The sequence below is a fragment of the Schistocerca gregaria genome, chromosome X (genome assembly GCF_023897955.1).
Source record: "Schistocerca gregaria isolate iqSchGreg1 chromosome X, iqSchGreg1.2, whole genome shotgun sequence".
Classification (NCBI taxonomy): Eukaryota; Metazoa; Arthropoda; class Insecta; order Orthoptera; family Acrididae; genus Schistocerca; species Schistocerca gregaria.
The window spans coordinates 77,863,769-77,881,321 of record NC_064931.1 but is presented as its reverse complement, the minus strand read 5'-3'; the positions used below and the strand labels follow the sequence as shown (position 1 = coordinate 77,881,321).

Genomic DNA, 17,553 nt, shown 5'->3' with positions numbered 1-17,553 from the left:
GAGCAGATAATGTGTAAAGCATAAGTTGCTGAATTCAGCCTTTTGCAGAGATCCAAGATGAGGTTTGACCAGTTTAGTTTGCTATCTATATGTAAGCCAAGGTACTTTGTTCTATCGACCTTAGCTATCTGCATGTCACCTAGTTTATGTTCTTGTTCACCTTCTTTAGAGACTGCCTGAAACTGAACATAGTTTGTTTTACTGTGATTAATAGAAAGACCATTTACATTAAACCAGTTCACAATATCACTAAAAACCTTATTAGCTGTCACCTCAAGTTAATCCACTGAGTTATCAACCAGTAGCGTAGTGTCATCAGCAAAGATGGTGAATTTACAAAAATCTGTACATAGAGGAAGATCATTAATGAAAATAATAAAAAGTAGGGGGCCCAGAATGGAGCCTTGAGGCACTCCACAGGTGATTTTTCCCCATTCCGATGATGCTGATGCACCTTCTTGACTATCCAGTACAACTTTCTGTTTTCTGTTTGAAAGATAAGAATGGAGCCACTTCCCTACTGCCCCACTTATGCCTAGATATGAAGCTTTATGCAAAAGTATTTGGTGACTGACGCAGTCAAACGCTTTTGAGAGGTCACAAAATATTCCAACTATCTTCATCTTTTTGTTGATGGACTCCAAAACATTGACAGCAAATGCAAATATTGCATGTTCTGTTGATAACCCCTTCTGAAATCCAAACTGACTTTTACTGATGATCTTATATTCAATGAGGTGATTAACAATCCTGGCATGCATTAGTTTCTCTAAAACCTTAGAAAAACTCGTCAGTAGTGAGATTGGCCGATAGTTAGCGGTATCTGCCTTATCTCCCTTTTTATGCAGAGGTTTCACAACTGCATACTTAAGTCTTTTGGGCACTATTCCTTGCTTAAGTGACGCATCAAAAATGTGGCAAAGGATTCAACTTAAGTGGCCGCAGCAGTATTTTAATAATTAGCTAGATATGTTGTCAACTCCAGTGGAGTTTTTACTTTTCAGGTATCTAATTATTCTTTCAATTTCTGGAATAGTGACTGCTGTTATTTTGATTTGTGGTACTGTGCCAGGTACGCTGGCTTGCAGAAAACTAATGGCTTGATTTATGGAGCCTTGCGATCCAATTTGTTCTGTTACTGTTAAAAATTTTTGTTGAACATATCAGCAACTGTTTTTGTATCACTAACAATATGATCCTGAGTTTTTATTTGAATATTTTCACTGTGAACTGCACTTTTCCCCATTTCCTTCTTTACAAAATTCCAAATAGTTTTTACTTTATTGTTCGAGTTACCAATTTCTGCCTTTAAGAACATGTTCTTTGATGCCTGTATGGTTTTGTTAAGAATTTTACTGTACAATTTGTAATTCTTAATCTTATGTGAATCATCTGATGTCTTGGCTCCTGCATAAAGCTCCTGTTTTGTTCTACAGGAAATTTTGATGCCCTTAGTAACCCAAGGCCTGTGATCTGATTTATACAGATTTTCTCTAATTAACTTTTTGGAAATGTTTCTTCAAAAATACTTGTAATCTCGTTGATAAATATATTAAATTTGGAGTTTACATCAACAGCAGCATACACAGAAGACCAGTCCATGTGTTGTAGTTTACGTTTAAAGTTTTCCATGTTGTGTGTGTTTGTAATCCTAATGTTTTTCCAAATGAAATTTACTCTCCTTTGTACATTTATTTGGTTTATGGTGAGGAACTGTCCATCATGATCAGATAGGCCATTTGTAACATTTTTTACACTTAAATTATTATATGCATCCTTATCTATAAATATATTATCTATTAATGTACTAGAACTGGCTGTTACTCTAGTTGGACTGTTTACCACTGACACTAAATTGTAAGAGCACATCAGGTGTTCAAGATCTGTTCTATTCCTGTTTACTGTTAAAAATTCCACATTAAAGTCACCCATTACAATGACTGATTTAGTTTTTCTAGACAGGCGGAACAAGTGTGATTCAATATTTCCCATAAAAACGTTCAGATATCCAGCAGGAGCCCTGTAAATTGACAGCACAATAACTGTTGCACTGTATGTTGTTATCTCAATACCACACACCTCAAAGTGCTGTTCCACACAATATTTGCTTAAATCTAGAGATTTATACACTACATTATTCCTAATAAATATTGTGACACCACCCTTTCCCATACTAGATCTACAATAGTGGGCAGCTAAACAAAAGTTTTCAATCTGTAACATGTTGATTCCGTCTGTGATATCCTGGGCAAGCTTCTTCATCTCACAGTACCTACTGCAACCTACATCCTTCTGAATCTGCTTAGTGTATTCATCCCTTGGTCTCCTTCTACGATTTTTACCCTCCACGCTGCCCTCCAATACTAAATTCATGATCCCTTGATGCCTCAGAACATGTTCTACCAACCGATCCCTTCTTCTGGTCAAGTTGTGCCACAAACTTCTCTTCTCCCCAATCCTATTCAATTCTTCCTCATTAGTTATGTGATCTACCCATCTAATCTTCAGCATTCTTCTGTAGCACCACGTTTCGAAAGCTTCTATTCTCTTCTTGTCCAAATTATTTATCGTCCATGTTTCACTTCCATATATGGCTATACTCAATACAAATACATCCAGAAATGACTTCCTCACACTTAAATCAATACTCAATGTTAACAAATTTCTCTTCTTCAGAAACGCTTTCCTTGCCACTGCCAGTCTACATTTTATATCCTCTCTACTTTGACCATCATCAGTTATTTTGCTCCCGAAATAGCAAAACTCCTTTACTACTTTAAGTGTCTCATTTCCTAATCTAATTCCCTCAGCATCACACAACTTAATTCGACTACATTCCATTATCCTCATTTTGCTTTTGTTTATGTTCATCTTATATCCTCCTTTCAAGACACTGTCCATTCCATTCAACTGCTCTTCCAAGTCCTTTGCTGTCTCTGACAAAATTACAATGTCATCGGCAAACCTCAAAGTTTTTATTTCTTCTCCATGGACATTAATACCTACTCTGAAATTTTCTTAGGTTTCCTTCACTGCTTGCTCAATATACAGATTGAATAACATCAGGCATAGGCTACAACCCTGTCTCACTCCCTTCTCAACCACTGCCTCCCTTTCATGCTCCTCAACTCTTATAACTGCCATCTGATTTCTGTACAAATTGTAAATAGCCTTTCGCTCCCTGTATTTTACCCTTGCCACCTTTAGAATTTGAAAGAGAGTACTCCAGTCAACATTGTCAAAAGCTTTCTCTAAGTCTAGAAATGCTAGAAACGTAGGTTTGCCTTTCCTTAATCTTTCATCTAAGATAAGTCGTAAGGTCAGTATTGCCTCACGTGTTCCATTATTTCTATGGAATCCAAACTGATCTTCCCCGAGGTCGGCTTCTACTAGTTTTTCCATTCGTCTGTAAAGAATTAGTGTTAGTATTTTTCAGCTGTGGCTTATTAAACTGATGGTTTCGTAATTTTCACATCTGTCAACACCTGCTTTCTTTGAGATTGGAATTATTATATTTTCTTGAAGTCTGAGGGTCTTTCGCCTGTTTCATACATCTTGCTCACCAGATGGTAGAGTTTTGTTAGGACTGGCTCTCCCAAGGCCGTCAGTAGTTCCAATGGAATGTTGTCTACTCTGGGGGCCTTGTTTCGACTCAGGTCTTTCAGTGCTCTGTCAAATTCTTCACGCAGTGTCGTATCTCCCATTTCATCTTCATCTACATCCTCTTCCATTTCCATAATGTTGTCCTCAAGTACATCGCCCTTGCATAGACCCTCTATACAAAGAGCTAAAATCATATTGAAGAAGAATTGTATAAGTGCTGAAATAAATCATCTGACTTCTGTAATCAGACAAAATGTTGATCAAGACATAAAATCAAGTCAGCTGTCTCCAGAAAACAAAAATCCAAATCCAGTCAATTAACATACTGAGATCAGCATACTACATTCTTTATGATCTGTAGAACAATATCAGATAAAATCAGATGAATCTTAAACAGAAAAGGGATTAAAATGATCTTTCAGCTGCCTAAGAAAATCAGAGAACACATGTCTCCTGTGAAAGATACCCATGGCCTCAGTACAAGGTGTTTACAATGTCCCATGTAAATGTGGCAATAGCTATGTGAGACTGTCCATTTGAGCTGTTTCTCAACCCCATATTGTCCATCAGTAGTACATACAGCACAGTACATACAGCATCATGAATAAGCACAAGATCTTATTTAAGGACAGACAGTTTCTAGCCTGCAGTTCAAGCTACTTGGACTCAAAGAGGCTTTGGAAATTGTGTGTGTCAAAAACTGGTTATGCACTCAGCACCGAGTGGAAGTAAGAACTTCCTTCCAACACACTGCATAGGAATGCATCCCTGCTGAAATGGAAAATTTTTCTCCCATTCATAACAAAATAGTCACAGATTACATCAGCAGGATGCTAAGAAGACACAGCATTGATACAATGTATAAACAAATAAGAAAGGCGTGTGAATATTTGAACACCACAAAGTACCTGTGCCTGCTACTTGCCACAGCAGGAGTATAGTAAAGTCCTTGCACATGTGATCACATGTGCATAGTATCTACTAAAAGAAGCTATAAGACTCAGCTTAAGGAATTGTTGTCTGGGCAATACTGATAAATTGTCAATAGCATATCATGCACTGGTAGGAGGCAACCACCAATTTTATTTCTCTGACAGTGTAGTTTTGTCAAGATCCAATCCTTATTATGCTAAGCTAACTATGCTAGGATGTACAGAAGTGAGGCCATAGAAACAACTTAAACAAGTGCCTTAGCGCTAAATAAAAATAATGCACCAACTTTTCTGCACTACAAGCTCCATAATACATGGCAGTGCAACTCTACAATCTTAAGCAGCAGTCTAAAGATGTTATCACATGACCTTTATGTGGACACGTGTAAACATTTTGGCTTGATGTGCTTATTTATGTTTGATACTACTATCTGAATCTTTATAACTTCTGATGATGTCTTCAGCATTAGGAGAGTAAACATTTTGCATAGAAAAATGTCCTAGATGATGACATAGTGCCCATAAACAAAAATCATCAAAGATGTATTAGGGTTGATTGAAAAGTAATGCCTCCAATAACTCTTCAACAGTTGGCAGCATTGGCATGTGGCAGGTACTGACGTGTGCCATAGCCTCTTCTATTCAGCTCCAGTTGGCAGGAAGCCTTAGCATTGAACAGTTCTGTTGTTACAGTGTAAAGTATAGAACCCTGCACAGACGGTCAGTCAGGGCGATCTAAGCAACGTGTGGTCATTGAATTCCTGACAGCTGAAGGTGTCAGCCCAAAGGATATTCATCAGAGAATGAAAGCAGTTTATGGTGATTGTGTTGATGTGAGTATTGTGCATCATTGGGTGAGTAAGTTTCAGGATGTTGAGGTGGGAATATCTGACCTGCGTGACAAACAAGGAGTTGGACGTCCTGTGACAGCAACCACCAATAAAAGTTTCACAAGGAAAATGTTGACAGATTGATTCAGGATGATCATTGTATCACTCAAAGAGAAATGGCAAGCACAATCAGCATTTCACAAGAACGTGTGTGTCTCATTATTGCTTTACTTGGCTCTCAGAAGATCTGTGCACGATGGCTACCCCAGATGCTGACTCCTGAAATAAAAGTGCACAGACTTGAAATTTGTGAGGAACTCCTCTCACGTTATGAGAATGAAGGTGATGCCTTTCTCCATTCAAATGTGAAAAGAGACAAACCATAGGTACACCATTATGACCAGGAGAGGAGATGTCAGTCTATGGAATATCGACGCAAAGACTCGCCCCCAGAAAAATAAATTCAAGACGTAGCCCTCAGCTGGAAAAATCATGGCCACAGTGTTCTGGGACACAGATGGTGTTATCCATGTTGATCTCCTTGATCGTGGAACAACAATAAATTCAGAGCATTACATCACAATGCTGTAAACTCTGAAATGATGGCTAACAAGGGTCCAAAAGGAAAAGGGAAATGTTTTCCTGTAGAATGACAATGCCAAACCACACACTTCATGTGCCACCACTGCAGAACTTCAGAGATTGAATCTCATCAAGCTCCATACAGTCCAGATTTAGCACCATCTGACTTCCATCTGTTCCTGATAATGAAAGATGATCTGAGGGGCCATCATTATACTTCTGGTGAAGACTTTGAGAGAACTCTGAGACTGTGGTTGAGGAACAGAGTGTCACCTTCTTTCAGAAAACTTGTTCATCATTGGTAGGAATGTATCCAATTGGCTGGTGATTATGTGGAAAAGTGAATACTGGTAATTGAAGATCACATTGTAAGGATTAATTTTGCATTTGATTTATTAAAATATTCTCATCCAAACCCAATTAATGAAGGTGGAGGCATTACTTTTCATTCAACCCTTGCAAATACAAACATTAATAGCCTGTGTTGTAGTGTCAATTGAATTCCTGATGCACACAATGATGAATATTGCTGAAAGCACACATATTATTAGGTAATTAATGTAACAAGTTCACTGAGAACATTTGGTTCCACATGTACACAAGTTCCTCACACACACCTAGAAACAGTCCTCATTAAATACTGTAAGAATAGCATTAATTTTTATTTTGTATTTGATAGTAACAGCCATCATTTATAATTATTTATGCATACTTTTTATATGGTGTCTCCATAAAATTTCCACCAAGAGGGGATGGTTGGAGGAGATAATAGCCTACAATCTGTTTCTTGATTCTACATACTACCATGAAGTAAAAACAAAATCTATACTGTGACAAATTTTCTGTCTGATGGTGCTAATCAACCAAAAAAGTATGTAGAGTAGGTCTGCACAACGAGCAGTAGGAAACAGTTTACCATACACATATGGCGGATTAGAAATAGCAGTCACTTTTAAATTCACTTTCTCAACACTCAAGTTGTCCTTCCTCAGAGAGGCATTTCAGCAGATTAACCATGAATAAAATAAAATACTGACTGTTTTTTGAAATGACACATGGTTTATCTGGAAAGTAATGTCACTAATTGTATTCTGAAGCTCCTACTGACTGGAACATGTTCTAGTCCTTTGGAGCTGTTAGGTTCCAACAGTTACCAATATAGTTTCTTCTGAGCTCCTGGAGAGTCAGGAAGTGTCATTATGTGAACCTCTGTTTGGTGACCATGTTCGTGCTGCTTTGTAGCATCCACTTGAACAACAGAATGCAATCAAATTATGCATCAAACTTGGTAAGTATGCTATCAGAATGTTTCAAATGATTCAGCAACATTTTGGAATGAATGTTTGTTAAAATGGCAGATAATTTGGTGGAATAGGATATTTTTGAATGAATACTGGGATGATGATGAGGTCAAATCTCACTGTGCATAACCTTCAGCATTGAAAGACAAAGACAGTGTGGCTTGTGCATATAAACTTTTGAATACTGACAGTAGAATGGGTGTTTGGCTGATACCTCAGTCTCTTAATGTATCCAAAACGATTGTCCATGAGACAGTAATTGAACAATTGCAGATGAAGAAAACATGTTCAAAATGGGTCCCAAAAATTTTGAGTGCATTGGCTTCTTGGTGAGGAATTATCTGGTCAAATATGATGTAGCAGTCCTGTCCCAGCCTCCTCCACTCCCCTTCTCCCCGTACAGTCTCTATTTCACTTCAGCAGATTTTATTTTGTTTCCCCAGCTCAAGACACAGGAAAGTACTCTGTTTTGAGACCATAGACAATGTGAGAGCTGCTGTAACACATACCCTAAAAGACATTCCATCCCAGGCTTGCCAGGAATGCCTTCAATGGTTAGGTACCTTGCTGGTAAAAACATGAAGCAGGATGGGTTCTATATTGAAGAAATTTTATGAATTGTACTAATCTGATTGATAAATTAGTTTTTATTGACTTAGGACATTACCTTCCAGGCAAACCTTATAGTATCATGCACTAAAAAGAAAGAAATCTATGTAATCAGAGAATAAGTCAAAATCAAGCTTTTGAGTTATGGTTAAGTGATATCTTAGGTTGTAAACTGTGTGATTAGAAAGGGCAAAGGCAGGGATTGTGCACAGAAAATTGGCAGGTGACACAGAGTAATGAGAACCATTTTTCTTCTTCTGTTAGTAGAAAAGACCAGGGATAAAAGTAACATTATGGTAACATTTTTGAAGTGTATTTGTGTAAATTTCTACTGTGCCTACTTAACAAATTCCGCTGTTACACAACACAGCTTCAGTGTGATGTAGTTATCAGCAGTAACCTGAAGAAGTGTCTACTATGTAGAATCTTGCTGGTGAATCTGGAATTATTCCTTTTTTTCATATTAATTTTGCACGTAATATTTGTAAATCAGAAACCACAAAAATGTGGATGTCCCACAGTATTCACATTTTCAGTTAAGCAGTTTTCATTGTACAATGTCATCAGAAAACAATAATTATCATCATCAAAGAGGATACAGTCTTAGTAAACAACTTTGATAAAGATTTTAAACATGAAGAGCGAGACTCAAAAGTTGAGTAAATATCATCTTTGACTGTGGAGTTGCAACATATTGCAAATATTTAAGCTAAACAGTAAACAAATGTTAAGAGAACATATCAAAAACATTAAGAGTAAATACTAGAGGGGAAAAAATAATAGTGTGTGCATAAGACTAAATACTAGAAGGGGAAAAAGAAAATAATAGTATGTGCACAAGGATGGGGTGTAATGGAAGATGGCAGTATGATTAAAAAGGAAATAATGCTTACACCTGCATTGAAATTTATAACAGTTATAAGGGCTATATTTATGTTAATATGAAGAATTGCACTCAACATAAGAATAGATGTACATGTGTTAAAACAACAGAATATATAGCAGTTTAAATTAAATTCTCAATTGTGATAAAATAATACAAAATATGTTCTCTAGAGTATAGGATAATAACTTCAAAATTGTGCATAAACAGAGTAAAAGGCATATTTGATAATTGTAACATAGTCGGAAGTACACAAACTAACCTGTAATTCAGTAAGTATGAAATAGCACATATAGACTGGACTACTAGTCAGTAAGTTTGAAGAAACAGATTATACCCAAGATTTTATTTCCTCTGTTTCTGGACTACCTTTATTCACTGTGTGTCAGAGATGGATTCTATATTCCTTTATACACAAACATCAGTATTTTCTCCCATGACCTAACCTCCACAGTTAAAGCCACTGAAGTACATTTGTGCAGTGTCACTCATCTCTGAGGTATCCAGTTTAAATCCGGGTAGTGGAAGAAATTTTATCTGCCAGTATTGAGCCACAAAGGTGACTATGGAGGGAGGGCGGGGGGGGGGGGGGGGGGGGGGTGGTGAGATGGCAGCACAAAGTTTCTGGTCACCATGCCTTTTGCCAATGCTGTGCATTAAATTCCAAATCTGTATGCACTGCCTCAGTGATTCTGACCATGTGACACTATTGATGATGATCTGTCTATTTGATGGGGATGTTCAACTTTACTGTCACCTTGGTGCTAGAGTAGAATATGCCCCAACACTTGGTATCATCTTCTGCTTTCTATTTTCTAGGCACAATCAACCACATAAACATGGCACTACACTCCACACAAATTTATCACAGTCACTTACATAAGCATGAATAGCATTGAGCAGTTTAGCATTACATTTTTGTTAATAGAGTGCGCAGATTAAGTTCTTATGATTTGCTTATGTTTTGTTGTTGTTTTTGTTAAAGTATACATTGGTTCATTTCATGTCCTGGAAAGTTCTCTGTTTTGATGTGGTCTGTGGAATTAATTAATTAATACACTTATGACACAACAGGCACACTTTACAAAAGAAATGTACCCCTGAGGTGTGAATAAAGAAACCCTTTATGATTTACAATTCTGCAGTCCTAGGAGATATCTCAACCAACAACACTATATGTCATTTACATTTTTCCTAACTGGCACACTAAGAGAGAATTTCATTTATGCATTTATTTTACAAGGGTTGGAATTTTAATAGTGGCAACTATTTATTTACGGCTCGTACGAAATAGATATGTGTTTCAAAGTTTTACTGACCTTTGAAGAAGTCACCAGTATTGTTTATAACTCACTGCCAGTGATGTGGAAGTCATAGGATACTCTTAGCACTGTTAGTTGTGTTGACAGTTTGAGTGGCGTGGTCTATTGCCTGACAAATTTGTAGCAGTTCTGAAACGAATGCTGTGAAGTGTTTCCTTCACTTTAGAATCAAGTTGAACTTACAAGGGCTTAAATCACGGCAGTGCAGTTGGTGGTATAGCACTTAGCAGCACCATCAGTCAGACAAATCAGTAACAGCTTGCACTGTATGTGCTTGAACATTGTTCTGCAAAATGATGATCAGGTCCTGCAGAAAGTGTCATCACTTCTGTCTCTATGCTGTTCATTTTTGGAACACAACCTATGACCAGCTTAGGGACAGAAGTGATGACACTTTCTGCAGGACCTGACCATCATTTTGCAGGACAATGCTCAAGCATGTACATTGCAAGCTGTTACTGATTTGTTTGACTGATGGGGCTGCTAAGTGCTATACCACCTACTGCACTAACCTGACTTAAGCCCTTAAAGTCCATGTGATTTCTAAACTGAAGGAAACACTTCACGGCATTAACTTCAAAACTGCTATAAATTCGTTGGGCAGTAGACCGTGACGCTCGAACTGTCAACACAACTGACACTGCTAAGAGTCTCCTACGACTTCCACATCACTGGCAACAGGTTATACACAGTGCTGGTGACTACTTTGAAGGTCAGTAAAACTTTGAAACATGTATCTATTTTGTATGAGCTGTAAATAAATAGTTGCCACTATTAAAGTTCCAACCCTTGTATTTATTTACATGTCAAGTTCCATAGGACCAAATTGAGGAGCAAATCTCCAAGGTCATGGAACGTGTCAGTACATGAAATTACAACATAAAAGTAATAACAGATAAATATAAAATGTTTGAGCCTGAAAAAAGTCAATCCATAAGTTTAAGTAAACGCAATCAACAAGACAACAAGAATCAGCTTAATATTTCAAGGAACTCCTCGACAGAATAGAGGGAGCGACACATGAGGAAACTATTCAGTTTTGATGTAAAAGCACATGGATTACTGCTAAGATTTTTTTAAATTTGAGTGGTAGCTCATTGAAAATGGATGCAGCAGTACACTGCACACCTTTCTGCACAAGAGTTAAGGGAGTTCGATCCAAATGCAGGTTTGATTTCTGAGGAGTATTAACTGAGTGAAAAGCTGCTTATTCTTGGGAATCAGCTAATACTGTTAACAAGAAATTACAGTAAGGGATATATATATTGAAGGGCCAATGTCAAAATACCCAGCCTCACCAACAGGGGTTGATAAGAGTTTCATGAACTTACACCACTTATCGCCCGAGCCACCCATTTATGAGCCAAAAATGTCCTTTTAGAATGGGAAGAGTTACCCCAAAATATAATACCCTGCAACATAAGCAAATGAAAATAAACAAATTAGACTAATTTTCATGTCAAATGGTCACTCACTTCAGATACCATTTGAATAGTAAGAATGGCAGCTTTAAGTCTTTGAACAAGATCCTGAACATGGACTTTCCACAACAGTTTAGTATCTTATCTGAACACCTAGAAATTTGAACTGTTCAGTTTTGCTAACCATATGCCCATTTTGTGAAATTAAAACATCAGTTTTGTTGAATTGTGCACTACAAACTGTAAAAACTGAGTCTTACTGTGATTTAGCATTAGTTTATTTTCTACAAGACATAAACTTAGATCATCAACTACACTAATTGAAATTGAGCCAATGTTGTGCACAGCATCCTTTACTACAAAGGTAGTGTCATAAGCAAACAGAAATATTTTAGTTACCCGTAATACTAGAGGGAATATCATTTATATAAATAAGAAACAGTCGCGGACCCAACACTGATCCCAGGCACCTCCCCCCCCCCCCCCCCCCCATTGACTTTACCTCACTCACACCCCACATTACAGCCATTCTGAATGACCTTTTGCTGTCTGTTGCTAAAGTAAGAGGTGAACCAATACTTCAGACAATTGTGCTCTATACAGCATAATGTACTGAGAATATGTGGTCACATATAGATCATGCTAAACAATTTAGTTTAATAAAAGTGACTGAATCAAAAGGCATATATGATTTTGAATATATTGTCAGATTTTCTTGAGGGGAAGTTTATTTTATTATGACACTGTTGCTATTTTTTAGGTCCAGTCCTATCACTTTCACATTTTTCTATTGGTCACTTTTGGGAACTATCATTTTGGTATTTTACCCTCTGCCCCCTACTTCTTGCCCCCCCCCCCCCCCACTTCATCATCCTTGTTTTCCCTCTTGCCCTACTCTGCTCAGTATTTTGTTTTCATTTCACAGAACTCCCTCCCTCACATCCTGCATTCTCAGTTTCCATGGGCTGGGCCACAACTCCCACCTGCATGTTGGGGAATCAAAGGTTTATGTCTCTGTAAGGGGTTCCCACCATCACATTTTAATCAAAATGGGTTGCTGATGTATTGGCACATTAATTTCTCTGGTGAGATTATTATGAAACTGTTAAGTTGTATTTATTTTGTGGTTTGTAAAGTGTTTACATCAGTCTGGTATATGTACAAATATTTTTGAAATTTAGAATTATACCAAACATTGTTTTCTATAATGTTATTTTATACATTAATATGTTCACAGTCTGATAAATTACATTTATCATTTTAAATAAACAAACAAACCAACAAATCACCTAGTTTATTACATGATTTTAAAGGATGATTATTTAATTTTTCCATGATCCATTACTAATCAGTGCTTCATCTCACAATAAGACAACATATCACATTCAATACACATAGAATAGAGATAAAAAACATGCCATAGCAGCATTGTCTAGAAGCTATTCAATCAACAGTTCTTAAAACAGACTGTCATAGATGATTATCTCAATTATATCAGTATTTTTTGTTTAAGTTCTGTTCACTGAATGTAACACTGCAAAAAATATAATTTGTTTGCAATTGAATTTTTTGTTTACAAATGTAATACCATACATGAATTTAGGCATAACTTATATTTGAAACATATATAAAAAAAATGCTGTGTGAAACTGTATAGAGAAACTGAATAACTGTTTTTTTAATTACAGCCACCTGATGAAAGCCTAAAAATGGAGAAATATTGGGATAAACTGTATAGAGAAACTGAATAACGGTTTTTTTTTAATTACAGCCACCTGATGAAAGCCTACAAAATGGAGAAATATTGGGATATTATATCGGGTATAAGATCAGTAATTCATCAGAGCCATTCCATTACAAAACTTTTGAAGTAACCCCTGGAATGGAACTGCGAAATACATTGAATGAATTGCAGAAATTTACAGAGTACAGTGTCTTAGTTCAAGCATATAACAGAGCTGGTGCTGGCCCGCACAGTAAAGAAGTCACTGCTACAACAGAGGAAGATGGTAATATAATGCTAGGTGTTATTTTCGTACATTGTGACCGTGCTTAGAGGTTTTGATAACAGAATGAAGAACTTGCCATGTATCTTTAAAAATGTGAAATGCATTTGTTCTTTTGAAAAACAAATAAGCTATTCAGATCATTAACTAAACCACAGGAACTATTTGTTTTTAAAAAGAATAGAACTTTTACTTTGTCTTTTCTCATTTCTTTCATCTCTCTAGACATTTATGCATTATTAACAAAAAGTATTTGTAAGATATTTCATTCTAATCATTACAACACAAATCATAACCTTTGTGAGTGGCTAAGCTGAGTCTGTGGTTGTATCTTTCCAGAGTTTTGTACATGGAGAAGACATTATAACCAATCACACTTGGTTAAATATAACATGTGTAAGATAACTGTCTTCAAGAATTACTTAATCAGTATTGTTCTTGACAGATTAAACTGCATCTACCACTTGGTTTCATAGTAACTGCACCATCAGCTGAAAAACAATGCATGACAACACCACTGTGTGTGTGTTTCAAATACTGAGAAGGTCAACATGAAACCAAATTGCAGACCTTATATCACCCACACATGACAACATCATCAGATTTCTGTTGTGTTAGCAGGTTCTTTGCATCTACATTGTCAGTGATCCATTGCTTTCCAGCCTTTTATAACAACGTAAACATTTCTCATGGTCCATCATTTCCTTAATGCTGTTGTATTTTCTGTTGTCTAGCACACTAAGGCTGCTTTTATGAGCCACTCCTTCTTTCTTAGCATATGTCTATCCAGTTTCTTTTCCTTCTTATTGTTACATTCAGTAACTATCTCTGCTCTCCCACTCTTCTCAGTACCACCTCATTTGTTATGCTGTCCATCCAACTTATTCTTTCTATCCTCTGCCACATCCACATCTCAAAAGCCCCAGCTTTGCTCTGTCTTTCTTTCTTGTTCAAATTTCAGCACCATACAGGGGATGCTCTGTACAAAATGCTTTATCAGTCATTTCCTCAAATGTTCATTAGTGGTACTGCAAAAAAGTCTCTTATTACAGAAAACCTATTTTGCCATTACTTTATGTTTTTAATTTCTGTGCTACGCTTCCAGTCACTTTCTATTCTGTTTCCTAGGTATTTAAAATTTTGCAAAAGTGCTACTAATTCTCCTTTCAGCTCTACATATTTCCTTTTCTTCCTCCTAGTGCCATCACTTTCATTTTCTTCATGTTGATTTTCATTTCGTAGGTATTTACTTTAGCTTCAATGACATCCACTATTTCTTGCAGCTATTTGTCAGCTGTTTGGTAAAAGGCCCATGTCATCTGTGTACCACCGGCACCATATTTTTCTTCCTGTAGTTGGTATCCCTGTGTCATCTGGTGGGCAGCGTTCAGTCATACACTCTAAATACAGACTGAAAAAAGTAGGAGACAGATAGTGGCCTTGTTAGTCCTCTTCCTAGTTCAGTACAGTTTGTTCTTCCTTCTGTCACTTTGATGTTTTTCAGTTTGTATATAATGAATTTATATATTGTCTCATTCTCCAGTTCTCAATATAGTTGCAAGCTTATTCCAAGCCACATTGTCAAATGAATTTTCCAGCTCTATAAAATACATATGTAAATCTCTTTCATTCCTGATAAACCTTTTAGACAAAGAGTCCTATTGCATCCCTTGTGCCTGTATTCCTTCTCAAACCACACTACTTCTCAGCCAAATTTTCCTCCTTTTATCTTCTCCAGTGTTTTATTTGTGATTATTAACAGAAATTTGAGTGTGTTTGAAGTCAGACTATTTGTCCAGTGTTCACACTACTTTTCTATTTGATACTGGAATCATTACCACTGTCAAAATTCCTCCTGTCATATATTTGTTACATAATCTGAGTATTTTCCGTATTCCTTCTTGGTTCTTATACTTCAGTGAAACTTATTTTTCATTGCAGCTATTCCACATGTCTTTTCATATGGTTTGTGCTTTTTTCTCATTAATTTGATCTATTTATTTAACTTGATCTCATTAGACCCATCAGACAATCTCCTAAATCAGACCAGGGTTTATCACACACAGTATGTCATATTTACCTAATATATATCAATTTTAATATGACAAATACTGCTGAAATAATTTGAGTGTCTGTAGTGACAATGTGAATTAATAATACTGACTTTTAACTAATAAAGTTAAAACTTGCAGTGCTTCTTCTTGTGCTGCTGCTGCCATGAATGATGATTATGATGATGATGATGATGATGATGATAATAATAATAATAATAATAATAATGACAGTGATGATAACTATAACAACAATAGTGATAGTGGCATATATAAAAAAGATCTTATCGGGGTGTAAAATAGATGTTTTCTGATATAGCAAGTTTTGAGGGAAGGAAATTTAATCCTTTCCAGTCCAGTTTTTCTGATCACTGCATTCTCCTCAACTGTTATTTATTTTATGCAGGTAAAGATGTAAGGCATTATAGGTTATAATGCTGCTGTTTAAAAAATAAAGTGCAATATAAGGTCACTTGACAACTTTATTTTCTCTTAGACTAGTTTTGAAACTATGTTGATGTTTGTTTATAATTTTTTGTGTATGGTGCTTCTTAAAGCATTCTTCAGGTTGTAGTCAAGGCTTCCTCTTGCATATTTCACAGTAGAAAATTGTTTCTCTGTTCCCTCATTTCTCCTTGCATTTGCTGTAAAACATGCAAACCTCTGCTGATTTGGTTTTCATTTTGCATTATAACATGAATCTCCTCATTTAGTCTTTCCTTGATGTCAGATGATGTTGGTCTTCTTCGTTCCTTTGAATTTGTATCTCTCACCTGACTGACTAGCTATCTGGTTAGATTTCTTCCATGGGAAAGGTGAATCTGCAATTGTTCTCCACATTCATTGTTGTTTATTGACTAAAGAATACATCAGTTCACTGCAGCAAATTCAATCAGCCAGAAGGAGAATTTTTACCATCCCTTATATGATGACCATTGTATTCCAAAATGACAGTCAGTTTTAGGAACTGCACAGGCTCTTTCTTCCTGTAACCAATTGGGTAGTAAGGACCAAAGAATGCACTCAGCATGGTCACTAACCTCTTGTCATGGAATGGAAGACACAATTTATATGCATGTAACTCATGTTAAGCAACTTTCATCTTCTTCAAACTGAATCCTTCTGACAGATGAAATTTCATTTGTGCAGTTCCTGAGCAAGTTGATGGCTTGTGCAGATACTGTCAGTAAAGATGTGATATGAAGGACTACTTGGGTTGCTTAATGTAAATAAGAACAAATTGGAATTTTTGTAGCTGTCTTTCCACAGTATGGAATGCAAGAGAAACATAACCATTTTCTGGAGCGCATAGAGAGAAAATTCATAAATCACACTTCATAGGCTTCTTTGGATTGTAGCACTTGAATTTAATTCTTCCTTTGAATCCTACTTCGCTCTCATCTATTGCTGCCTTTCTTTTTGGTATGTAAAGTTCTTTGGGTTTACTGTCAGTGTACTCATTAACATTCTTCACCGTGCTCCCTCTTATACATTGACACCATTGAGCTGTGACAGGAGGAACTAAATGCAGCATTCAAAATATTTAGGAAAAAAGAAGACAAGAATAAAACATCATTAAAATTGTGTTCATTCTATTGAGTATTCTATAAAATATTCAACTAATTCTGTCTTTAAATTCAAGGCCATGTTGAATATTACACCAAGGTAAGCCTTCAGTTCTTCTAATGAAATATCTCTCCATGAATACCACAACAAGTGTTTCGTAAGTGGAGTGACTCCTTATAAATATTTGTAGCACTCACAATTACACTAATATCATCAGTGAAGAAGAGTTGGAAATATTCAAGTCCAGATTTTGGTTGAAAACCATGAGGAATGCTGAAACCTCACTGCATGAAAGAAAAGGAAACTTCATGAGATCACCACTGCCATCATGATAAAACTTCCAATGTACTTGCCAAACTGACAATAGCATTATCACTTACATGTTTTCTACCACCCATTATCGTTCTAGAAATGTGTGAATACAATATTCTTTGGGTAGTCAGATCA

At 36.4% G+C, this 17,553-nt stretch overlaps 1 protein-coding gene across 1 annotated transcript in view; it reads left to right on the top strand.

Moving 5' to 3' along the window:
* LOC126298390 (Down syndrome cell adhesion molecule-like protein Dscam2) overlaps window positions 1–17,553 on the top strand; it is a 206,124-nt gene that overhangs the window by 32,541 nt on the left and 156,030 nt on the right. Inside the window, exon 4 of the mRNA XM_049989697.1 lies at window positions 13,255–13,492. Within this exon, the coding sequence (XP_049845654.1) occupies window positions 13,255–13,492 (238 nt within the window). The remainder of the gene's footprint in view (window positions 1–13,254; window positions 13,493–17,553) is intronic.